At 39.8% G+C, this 12,427-nt stretch overlaps 1 protein-coding gene across 11 annotated transcripts in view; it reads left to right on the top strand.

Moving 5' to 3' along the window:
- TCOF1 (treacle ribosome biogenesis factor 1) overlaps nt 1-12,427 on the top strand; it is a 59,984-nt gene that overhangs the window by 18,751 nt on the left and 28,806 nt on the right. For 10 of the 11 annotated variants that reach the window (XR_014025072.1, XR_014025073.1, XM_081317354.1 and 7 more), the window contains exons 11-12: nt 1,874-2,066; nt 5,932-6,080. Coding sequence is in view for 9 of the 11 variants with exons in the window: in XM_081317354.1 (XP_081173480.1) it covers nt 1,874-2,066; nt 5,932-6,080 (342 nt within the window). In the remaining 2 variants the exon portion in view is untranslated. The remainder of the gene's footprint in view (nt 1-1,873; nt 2,067-5,931; nt 6,081-12,427) is intronic. The other variant, XM_081317355.1, reaches the window with a different exon arrangement.

Genomic DNA, 12,427 nt, shown 5'->3' on the forward strand with positions numbered 1-12,427 from the left:
ACCCCATCTCTTAAAGCAATATAGTTCTAGCTCTCTCCATTGGCGTCTCGGAAGCCTAGTATAAGGTACACCTATTATCTGCTCCGTCTTTCATCTGTAAAATTTGGTCTCTGCTTTGCCTCTTGCTGCACCTTCCTGTCTTTTCCCTCCATCGAGATAAGTCTGTCATTTTCCATAGCGCTGTTTTTGTAGAAGGTGAATGGATGTGTTCCTTTTTGAATGTTTAATATACATCTCCTTTGGTTCCTCCACTGCGAGCGCCATGGGAGTCGGCAGAGCCAGATCTTCAAACTTTTGAAAGGCCAGGAGAAAATAGGTATTATGAATGAAAGATTTGCGTAAAAGCAGGCACCTACGATATCCAACATATACGTTCAGTTAGCACAGTTAGGCTAGTTACGTTGATTTGGAAAGAAATAGGCCCAAAATGACAAAATTGCGCATATCGGCTGACTAGTAATAACAGGAACATCCAAATTACTGAGATTGAAGACTTACAAAGGCGGAAGAAAGAAAAAAAGATCCATTTCAATAACTCCTTTCCCCTTTTTTTAGGGAACATGCCTTTTCTTGCCAGCAATTGTCAGGTGTGTTTTGCATTGTATTTTACACCGTCTTAACAATATTCATTGTTGTCGCACAGAGGAATAAGAAAAAAAGAACTGATGTTAGGGACCTAGCAGCCTCGGTATTGCCCTGTTTAACAGATGAAAGCTGCCCAGAAAAATTTTTCTTTTCTTGCCTCGTTTTTTGTTATTCACCCCAGAGTTCTTAAAAATACAGCAGACCAGATGCTGAGTTTCTTGAAAAGACGGCTTTGATTTAGCTTCCTCGGCGGGCTTTGAAGTCTGGTTTAATTCAGCAACTGTAGCTTGTACCGCTCACCGCTGTGTGGCTTCCTTCTGTGGCAATTGAATGGCTGGTTGTCTTCTGTAAAAGTAGTGTTTTATCCCCCTTCTACTTTCCAAGTTAAAATCTATTGCAAATGCATCTCCGTGAGGCTGTAATATGTATTTTTTATTTTTTTATTTTTTTTATTTTAATCCCATTTATATCCCGCCCTTCTCCGAAGACTCAGGGCGGCTTACAGTTTAAAGCACAAATCAATGTGCTTAGCAATAGCCTTCATTCTATGTATATGCCTGCTTATTAGGGCTTTCGGCCCCCCCAAGTGGCATTATTACAAAGTCAGCTTATTGCCCCCAACAATCTGGGTCCTCATTTTACCTACCTCGGAAGGATGGAAGGCTGAGTCAACCTTGAGCCTGGTGGGACTCGAACCTGCACTAATTGCAGGCAGCTGGTGTTACTTAAGGAGGCATTAGCCCACTGCTCCATCGTGGGCTTCATCCACCTTTAGTACTAGCAAGACCAAAGGATTTCAGATCGGATTTTTGTTGTGCATCATTCAAGAAGCAGTTGATCTGACAAATTTAAATGCACATTTCAATGTTATTCATTTGGTTATAAAATTTATTGGTTGCCCATGTTACCACAAAGTAACTCTGGGCAGCTTACAATCTTAACAAAGCAAAAACTATACAAAGCTAAAAGACATAAATAAAATGGTACCAAAAAAACCCCCTGATATTTAAATTCTTAAGATACGTCTGGCAGGCAGATTAAAGTTTTGTCTTTGTTTCAGGCTACACAGGCGATCCTCGGATTACAACTCTTTAATTGGGACCAGGATTTCTATCCCTAAGCAAAGCGGTCATTAAGCAAAGCCTCACGCTTAGCCAGTTGTGGACATTGCTATCTTTAATGCTGGGAATACATCTTTTTTTTATTCTGTTAGAAATTGAAGAGGGAAGGAAAGGTGCATGAAAAATCAAGGAATTTTATAGGTTTGTCTACCTGTTTCTTCCTTGAGGTGCAGAGCTTACCGTCTCCACACCCTTCTGTGAGAACCGGACAAAACCAGGCCAGTCAGCCTGGGATCCTACCCAAAGGTGCACCAGGTGCTTTGAAGGAGAAGAAAGCACAGAAGGAAAGCAGCAGCAGCAGCTCGTCTGACAGCGAGGATGAAACTGACCTTACAGCAAGCAAACTGCCGGCTCCACCTGGTAAGAAGACTCCAGCCCTGATGGTGCTCATGGAAGGAACCTTTTATTTTCAGCGGCTCTAGTAATTTCTTTGCTTAGCAGCTTGACAGGGAGAGGACACAAAACAACAAGGAGATGCACAAAAATGCATTCTGAAGGGCCAACACTTGGAGCTGATGCCAGTTATTTCAAAGCTGACACAAGAGATGTGTTAGTTCCTTCAATTTTGCCTTTAGCCTACAGTTTCAGTGCGCCTCACCAATTAGCTGATGCTCCCTTTATTTTGAAGGAAGCTGGATGTTCTTGTCCTCTGTGGTGCTGCCAAGCCCAGATTAATTTCTGAATGGTGAGTTTTTCTAAAGATGGAAGAAAGCCAGTAATAAACAGGTTCTTGATTCTGGGTTATTCATAACTGAAAGCCGTTGATACATTTTAGTCTGGTTAATTTTAATGGTTCTTGTTCTTACGAAGAAACCCTAGCAAGGCCAAGCATAGCTGTTTTGTGCTTTAAACCATCACATTCTTTCAATAATTAATGGTGTCAGATAATGGAGCATGGTGGTGGATCTTCTTAATTGAACAGAAATGTAAATACAAGGTGCTGGTTCTTACTTATAAAGCCCTACATGGCTTAGGGCCAGGATATTTGCAGGACCGTCTGCTGCCAGGAATGACTTCCCATCGCCCTGTGCGCTCACACAGAGAGGGTCTCCTCAGGGTGCCGTCGGCCAGACAATGTCGGCTGGCGACCCCCAGGGGGAGGGCCTTCTCTGTCGGGGTGTCTGCCCTTTGGAATCAGCTCCCCCAAGGACTTCGGATGGCCCCAGATCTCCGGTCCTTTCGTCGCGACCTAAAGACATACCTTTTCCAACTGGCCGACCTGGACTGACGTTGGGGGTTTTAATTATGTTTTTAATTTTTACTGGTTTTTAGTGGGGCTTTGTAAAATTTAATTTCTTTTAATATTTGTATTTATTGTTTTTATTGTTGTTAGCCACCCTGAGTCCTTCGGGAGATAGGGCGGCATATAAGTCCCATAATAACATTAAATTAAATTAAATTAAATAATTTAATTTAATTGGCTTATGTTTTTTTGGCTTATTTTCCGCCATCATTTGTAGGCAGTGAAAGGGTACAGATTTTTTTCAGCTGTATTAAAGATACGTTTCTACTTCTATTTGCAACTTTTTCCACCATACCATACATAGATTTTGGACAAAACTTCCCTTTGTTAATATAAACTCCTTCAGAAATATTTTTAACTTTAAGTGTCCTCATTGTTAGTTCTCTGTGCAAATTCTTCTTTCAAACCTGTGCCTTGTTTTACAAACATCTGAAAACATAGATTCTTGGGTAGTTTTGCCTAAAGAAATAGAGATAAGCAAATTGTGCTAAGTGTTGCCATCAGTGCTACAGCAGTTGACAGTCTCATAAATTTGTTCTCGCAGTAATCTGTGAAAAATCTGTTTTACAACTGTAAGGAGTGTTGAGTTGTTAATAACTATGAGAGATGATATCACGTGGTGCTTTGAAACAATTGAGGAATTCAAAACATCTTTAGAATATTTTTTTAAAGGAGTCAGATTTTCCTGAGCATAAAGTCTATCATCTCTTCACCAGTTCCTTGACGTAGTAAGTTTGGCACACAACTTTAGAACTGCAGCAGTTTTTTGTGGTGTGTATTTTGAAATTTTAAACTAAAGGCATCTTCCTGCAGTTAGCTTTTTTATTTTTATTGTGCTATGTACAGTTAGTCCTTGACTTACAGCCCAAAATTTCTGTTGCTAAGCAAGACAGTTGTAAAATGTATCCCATTTCTTTACAACATTTTTGCTGCAGTTGTTAAGTGAATCATTGCCATTGTTAAGTGAATCAGATTATTAAGCGAATTTGGATTCTCCCATTGACTGCTTGTTGGAAGGTTAAAAGAGGTGACTATATGATCTCAGGACAGTGCACTTTTCATAAATAAATGCCAGTTGCCAAGCACTGAAATTTCGATCATGTGACCATGGAGATGCTGCAACAGTCGTAAATATGAAAACAGTCATAAGTTACTTTTTTCAGTGCCATTTGAACCGTCACTAAACAAATGATTGTAAGTCATCTAGGACCACCTCAGTTTGCTTATTTAAAAATAGTAGGGGACCACAGTAGAAAAAGTGAAAACAAAAAAGGTGTGAAGAAGGGGAGGGAAAGAAACAAAAGGCATTGGCTTTCGATTCTCTGTTACAATAAAACCAGACATTAAAATCAAATCTCATCTATTTTACATTTCTATAGTAGTATGCAGTAGCCATTTCTGTATTGGCAAATCAGTCTAATCGGTTAAACCCAAAATCATGATATCATTTTTTTTCCACCTCAAGCACAAAGTCCAGAAGTGGTTTCCAAGTAGAAACAAAAGCGCTTATGTTCTTTTCTTTTATCAGCACAGTCAATTTGGCCATCTCTGCTAATCGCATCAGCTTTTGTAACCATTCCTCCATGGCAGGAATCGAGGCAACCTTCCACTTTTGTGCATAGAGCAATCTTGCTGCTATCACCACATGTAAAATCACAGTTCCAATTTATTTTTCCAGTTCTCTTTCCATTATGTTCACTTTAAGAATTTTCTGCATTAATATATGAATCCTACTCCAATATTTTTTTGCCTTATCACTTGTTCACCATAAATGATAAAAAGTCCCTTCTTTGCATTTCCATTTCCAATATTTATTGGAAATACCTTCATACATTCTAGATAACTTATCTGGCGTTAAATGCGTACCAGCGATACATCATTTTGTAAACATTTTCTTTTAGGTTATAGTTTAATGTGGACTTCAAGCCTTTTATCCACATATTCTTCTCCCCTTGTTGGGAGAATTGGGAGTCTCTTCAAGATTGTGTCTTACCTCTCCATCCAATTCATCTTTTTTCTGATACAGGTAGTCCTCAACTTAAAACAGTTCATTTAGTGACTGTTTGAAGTTCCAACAGCACTGAAAAAAGTGACTTGTGACTTACGATCACGTGATCAAAATTTGGACACATGGCAACTGTCTCGTGTTTATTTATTTATTTTATTTAATTATATTTTTATACCGCCCTTCTCCCGAAGGACTCAGGGCAATAAATATAAAAAAGCAGAATACAAAAGTTAAAAAACGATTAAATATTAGCCCAGTTTAAAACAGTATTAAAACATATTAAAACCCCAACCCTAACCCATCAGACCAGGTCAGAACTGCTTGAATAGATATGTTTTTAAGTCGCGCCGGAAGGAGCGGAGGTCGGGGGCCGTCCGGAGCTCAACCGGCAAGCGGTTCCATAGGTCTGGCGCGCCTACAGAGAACGCTCTCCCCCTGGGGGCCACTGACTGTTGCAGTATCCCAGTGTCATGTGAACACCTTTTGTAACCTTCTGACAGGCAAAGTCATTGGAGAAGCAGATTCACTTAATGACCCTGTTATTAACTTAACAACTGCTGTGATTCCCTTAACAACTGTGGCAAGAAAGATCGTAAAATGGGGCAAAATTCACTTAACAAATGTTTTGCTTAGCAACACAAAAAAAAAGGTGGTTGGACGTCGAGGACCGCCTGTACATATTTAAGCATACTTCTAATCTGCCTACGATATAAAAATGCCTTTCAAAAAGGCAATTCGTAACATGCCAACAAAGTGCAGATGTCAGAATGTATCACGTCTTGAAATCATACCGCCTGAGCTGTCTCATCAAACATTTAAGAGAAAACCACTGAGAATCGAGGCGTCTTCAGGGCTCTTGGCGAAAGACAGCAAAGACAAGGCAGGAGCGAGGCTGGGTGTTCTAACTGTACAGCCTTTTACTCGTATTTAAAACTGGCCAAGTTATCACTTTTCTCTCTCTTGATTGCTTTCAGCCCCCAAAGCAACTCGTGCAGTTCAAAGTGTAGGTACGGTGAAGCCCCAGCCTCCAAAGGGATCACATCAGAAGGCCCAGCAGAGCGAAGATAGTAGTGAAGATTCAAGTGATGACTCTGACTCCGAGGAAGATAGAGTGGTCACTCAGGTAACCATAGAGAAAACGGTGGAACTGGAGCGGTTTTCGGAGGGGTGGGTGGGTTAGGCTGTGAACGTTCAGGCACTATTGTTTTTAATTGGCTGTTTTAGCAGTGAGGAGGAGAACAAGGGGCTGAAAGGGCACTTTTACCTCAGGAATGAAGCTGTAAATGAATAAAGATACAGACAGAGTATTTGGCTAATTTTATTATTGCATCATCATTGTACAAAAGTGGGTGATCAAAAATGTGATGTAAGAAGATTAAAACTACCACAATTAATACCACAATTATCACTCAATACCACAATTGCCGCCTTTTCTTTTTTTTCCCCAGCTACAAAGTAGAACTTAAATACTTTGCTTTGCTTTAAACATTTGCAGTTCCTTACACCTGAGCCATTTTTTCCATTTTTTTTAACCAGTTTCTCTCTGTTTTTTTTTACACTGACTTAGCTTGCCTTGCTGGGTAATATGTTGTATGTGAGGAAGCCATTCCTATTTAAATTCGGTTAGATTTCTCTCATGAATATATACAGTAAATTTCTCAGTTGTTGTTTGCTTGTGCTTCTTGATCCTGTATGTTCCAGGATTATTTTTTTTCTGTGTTAACAAACCGACATGGTCTTGCTTTATGTGTATTTCTTATATCAAAAATGTAAGCTTTATATATTTGGAGCTTGTCAAAAATTGTTCCTTTTTTAAGTAAATTGAGTCAATTTACATTTAATGAAATTAATATTTTGGATTCAGGGATTTTTTTTACCCCTGTTTAATGTCGCACTTATTCCAGATTTCTCCTTTTTTCATCTGTTACCAGTCTGAACAATAGAACATTGTTTTGTCCATTGAATCTTTCATATAAGGATGAGGCCTCTGTGATTGTGCCAATAATTGCTGTTTTTAAAAAGACTTTCAATACAAATAGAATTTTCCATCTAATTCAGGGGTGTCTGACCTTGGCAACTGTAAGACCTGTGGACTTGAACTCCCAGAATACCCCAGCCAGCCATTTGGGAGTTGAAGTCCACAAGTCTTACAGTTGCCAAGGTTGAACCACCCTGATCTAATTATTTTGATTCCTAGGGCTCCTATAAGAAATGTGAATTGTCTCCTTTAACATTCTAGGGGAGATACCTTAAAATATTTGAAATAGTTTATTTCTATAATCAAAGGTATCTCAGGGCCAGGTTCCAAGATATGGGTAGATCAGATCCTATTAAAAGTTGTATCCACAGAATCAGCAATTTCAGATCCTTTCTCTGCTAACCCTGATTCTTCCTCAGTTCTCTCCTTAGCCTGTACCAATCCATCTTTGGCCAACATGGGGGCTAAGAAACTAGGAATACCCCTCTAGCCAAGGAGTTCTGCATCCCATCGAAGTAAATGCTTTACAAAGTGGCTGATTCTGCAAGGAGGTCTGTCATGTCATTGTGAGCAATAGCTGGGCAAGAGAAGGTTCAATTAGGCATACTTGAGTCAAATTGCACAAGGACTGTTTCCTATCGCTGGAAGCACCTTTGGCATATAGTTTTATACTCCATGTTTTCTTTCTCCTAACTCCTCTTACATTTTCCACCTCAGTGTCTTCTTGACTAAGTCCTTGGCTCTTCCCACAGCACTTTTTAAGACATTGTGTTTTCTGCTTGCAGACTGACTGACCCAGCTTACATCTCCTCTTCAGCCTTCAGTAAGCTGTTGTGTGCACATTCTTGGTTTTGTTTCCCAACTCTACTCCCGCCTCTCTACCACCTGCCTGCCCTTATATTCTCCTCATGCCTTCCCTTGGCCACCTGTGGCCATTTCTCCAGACAAGCTCTTCTGGTGTCTTCACAAGGCTTGCTACAAACACACTGCTCCAACTGTCCATATCAGCCTTCTCTTCGTGCCTCTCTTTACATCCCACCTCTGCATGTTCTACCAAGTTCTGTCCTTACTGTGTGTTTCCTCCCTAGAACCTCTGCAAGCCTTGCATACGGTCACTCACACTCCATCTGCATCTTGCCATAGCTGCAATGGGCATTTGCCTTCTCTGGGAAACAGGCCATTTTAGAATAGTATCTAAATTATGAGGTACTTTTCTTCTTTGTGCAAACATGGAATTTGTCCTGAAAATCTGTTTGTTGTCTGGAAAATTGCCACCTATTTTTAGAGAGTCTTGGATCAAATTTTTAAAGTGGCTTTCAAGATCTTCTTTTCCAAAATCTTACATGTAATTCTGTTTGCTGAAATTTTAATGTGTTCATTCTTTTCATTTCCTGGACTTTTCAATCGGTCTTTCAAATTTCCTTGTTTTGTAATTTATTGTGCACTAGTTTGAACGTTCTCTGTGATGTTTATCACAACTGTCTTTACATCAGCATTCATATCTTCCACCACATATTCATGATCTTCTGTTGTAATTGTGAATGTCTCATTCAGTTCTGACATTTTTCTAATGTTTCTTAAACATTTTATTAACATCTTCCTCCCTTCCCCTCTTTTTCTTCTATTTTGCCATTGTTTCCTTTCCCTTTTTCCCTTTGTAAGTAGTAAAAAATATTTCCCATAAGCTTTGTTTTCTTATTCTGCTCCACTCTCATAATTCTTTATGAGTCGCAAGCATTCACAGAAGCAGTTGGTTAAAACCTGCAACTTGGCCCTTTTAACAAATGGTGTTAATAATTCAAGTCAGATTCAACTGCTATGGGAGCTGAATGGAATCTATTTTTCAAGTACTTTCAGATCCAGAGCTCATCTTTACTGAAGTTTTTCTTGGGTAAGAGAAGAGTTTGCCTCACACAGTGTTTCTGGTTGCTGCAATCAGATCTTCCCTCCCTCTTTTCTCTCCCTCCACTTCAGCGTGGGAGCTGTAAGGAAAAGTTAACAAAATTGTTATAATTATAAAATCCAGTGCTGGGAAATAGTTGATGAAGAGAATTAATAATCCAGTGGTTAGTTCTTTTAGAATTTCTTTAAATCCTTCCACTAGAAGAAAAAGGATGAGGGAGGTTAGCAGCATCAGTGGTCAGTTTTGAACAATCTCACCTGTGTGGTGCTACATGACAAAAATGTGTCCTGTGGGACACACGAATCCTCCGGCCATGGTTTCTTAGTTTAACTCCGTCCCTTTAATTAATAGCAATTAATACAGATACCACAAATTTCAGAGCAGGAGACAGAAAATCTCCTGGCAACAAACTGCCGCCCACCCACTCCCCATCCCCAAGACTCTTGCCTGAGAAAAATGGAATGGTAACTGGATTGGAAGAGTGAGGTCATGTTACCTGATTGCCATTACTAGTGTTTCTCAACCTCAGAAACTTTTTAAAGATGTGCAGATTTCAGTTCCCAGAATTTCCCAGCCAGGAATTTTTTCTCAGTTTCTGGGCTGAGGGGGGTCATTGTGGGTAAAGTGGTAGTGAGAGCAGAAGCAGCAGCACGTTTAGAATTGTAATCTAGAAGTGATACCTTGGCTGTCCAAGTAATGTCTGCAGATGGGTAGAGTGTATTCCTGTCCGATAATTATTCCATATTTGCAGAGCTGGTGACTCAGGTTCTAAATTCAAGAATTGGCTTCCTAATAGAGTTATGGAGCAGAACTGCAGTTGCTCACAAAACAAGTGGGGTGAGAGGACCAGAATAAAATCGTTGCAGGAAAATTGCCTAGAGAGTTCTTGATGGTTGGAGGGGGGGAGGGGGAGAAGGGGTTTATATGCTGTCTAATCTGGCTGTGTGTGTGTGTGTGTGTGTGTGTGAGAGAGAGAGAGAGAGAGAGAGAGAACAGTGCTTTGTTGCTTATGAAACATATTTTTTTAAATGTTGGATATATAAATTTATATGTTATTTATTTTATTTATTTATTTTATTAAATGTATATACCGCCCTATTCTCGTAGGACTCAGGGTGGTTTACAGGGAAGGTTAAAAACAAACATACAAAAATTAAAATCAGATTAAAAATTAATTAAATCAAGTCCCCAAAATTTAAACTAAAACCCAATAAAAATTAAAACCCCTCAGCCTGGGCCAGACAGCTCGGCGAAATGAGCGAAGGTCGGGGGCAGTCCTAAGTTCCATGGGGAACTTCTTGTTGCCCATGTGATGAATATGAAGGGTAAATGGGAACACCCATCCTCCACACAAAATCTAATGTTTAGAATTGATCAGGAGAAGTAAATTTGAGAGGCCATGTTGTGTGACAATTGAAAAAAAGAGGAGACAGGATTGAAGCTAGAAATATAACATTAGACTCTAAAAACAGTCCAATGCGTGTTTACTTTGAAATTAGCCCCATTGAGTTTAATGAGCATGCCATCTGGGCAGAGCAATTGCAGTTGGTGATTGTTTGCTGCTGATTGTGAACACCTTAAAAATATGAAGTGGATGCATGACAGAACTCTCAATTGCACGGAGTTCAGGAAGAGGCAATAGGTTTGTAGTCTGAGCATCTCTTATTTCTTTGTTTCAACACAGTAAGATATGTACTCAGTCAGGGCTGTATTAGGTTTTTAGCTTTGGATTCTTGACAGGGATGTGGATCTGAAATACGCAAATTCTATTCCATTACTTAAATTTACTTTTGTAATTCTGAATTGCTGAAGATTTAGAAAGTCTGAGCAAAGAAGATATGGGCAGCTGGAAGCATTTGTATACAATTAGATTTGCTCTAAACCAAAAATGCCATGTATACAGTAGATGGAAGCCCATCTGTGCACACTCGCTTAATATTCGTAGTTTCTCCTGTCTTTTTTTGATGATGGAAACAAGAGAAATTCTGCAGAGCGCTCTGGTTTTATAGCTCCTGGGAAATGTTGGTCATCAGACTGGAAGCTTCTTTTTGTTGAAAGAAGAAAAGACTGAATTGATGATTTATGCATTGGATTAAAAAGGGTCAGAGAAGAAAAGGAAAGAATAAGATGGCAATTAATCAATAGAAATCATAATTCTATGTTTTCTTTTTTCATTTTGTGTTTTTCTTGTTTTTTTATACTTCGATTGTATTGGAACAATTCTAATATTTTTTTAAAATGTTAGTGTTTGAAAGTTCAGCTCTTCAGCTTCTCCCTGAAATTTCCCCCAGTAACTTCATTTTGTTCCACTTATTTTCATCACCTTAAGAGTCTAGAATCTGATTTTTGGGGGGGGGGGGAAGTGACAGCCAGCTTTTTCTCTAGAGTGCTATAATTTGTTCTCAGTATAGTTTCAATATAGCAGCCCAAAGCCAAACAGCAAAAGAAGTAAATAAAATAAAAAATGTACTACCCTTAAGAATGGTAGACTGTAGCTAAAAGACCAAAGAGAATCATTCTATAGCTCTGTTGATAGCACATGACCTGTATCTGTTGACAAACACAGTCACATTACCAGCTGAATGCCTTGCCTTTCCCCTCCTAGATGAATCCCTTTAACACTCTGTATAGTAGATTGGATTACTTTTCACAGCTCCAGGACACGGTGGCTCAGTGGGTTAGGATACTGAGCTTGTCGATCAGAAGATCGACAGTGTAGCGGGTCGAATCCTGAGTGCCACGTAACAGAGTGAGCACCTGTTACTCGTCCCAGCTTCTGCCAACCTAGCAGTTCAAAAGCACGTAAAAATGCAAGTAGAAAAATAGGGACGGTAGGAAGGTAACAGCGTTCCATGCGCCTTTGGCGTCCAGTCATGCCGGCCACATGACCACGGAGACATCCTTGGACAAGCGCTGTCTCTTCGGCTTTGAAACGGAGATGAGCACCGGCCCCTAGAGTCGGAAACGACTAGCACGCATGTGCGGGGGAACCTTTACCTTTTCCTTACTATAGTAGATTGGATTACTTTTCACAGCTCCAGGAAGACAATAAAATCACCACAAGGCCCTTCGAATAAGCTTGCCCTCAGGGCAAAACAAAGACTCTTCCCTCACAAAGGGTTCCCATATTTTGAGCTGAAATCCCCATTCCTACCCCCTTTCTCCTGGTATCGCTCCACCTGACAGGAAGTGACAAAAAGCGCAAAATTCAGAAAGCCCCTCTCTTAACACCAATCTTGTTCCTGCTAAAGGGAACATATCTTTTTATTTTTTGCACGTTTTAAAAATAGCACTGAGATTGCTGACACTAAGTCCTAATCAGCATCCTAAATATTTATAATTCAACCAAACACACCCCACACCTTTTTGCTATTCTTTCAGGTGAATTAGGGAGAAGCTTGGAAATTATAGGGCAGAGCAAGGCAGATGAAGTATCAAACTTTGTTTTTCTCCACACACCTTTCCTTTTAATAAAAGGAAGATTGGCTGAAGCAAGATAGCGAGCTACTTAGTGGTTGTGGGGCCTCCTGCAATGAAGGTTGCCGGAAACATATAAACGAAATCTGTTGGCATCTTGGAAACCAAGCAA

The sequence above is a fragment of the Vipera berus genome (assembly GCF_964194415.1).
Source record: "Vipera berus genome assembly, chromosome: 2".
In the NCBI taxonomy this organism is placed as follows: Eukaryota; Metazoa; Chordata; class Lepidosauria; order Squamata; family Viperidae; genus Vipera; species Vipera berus.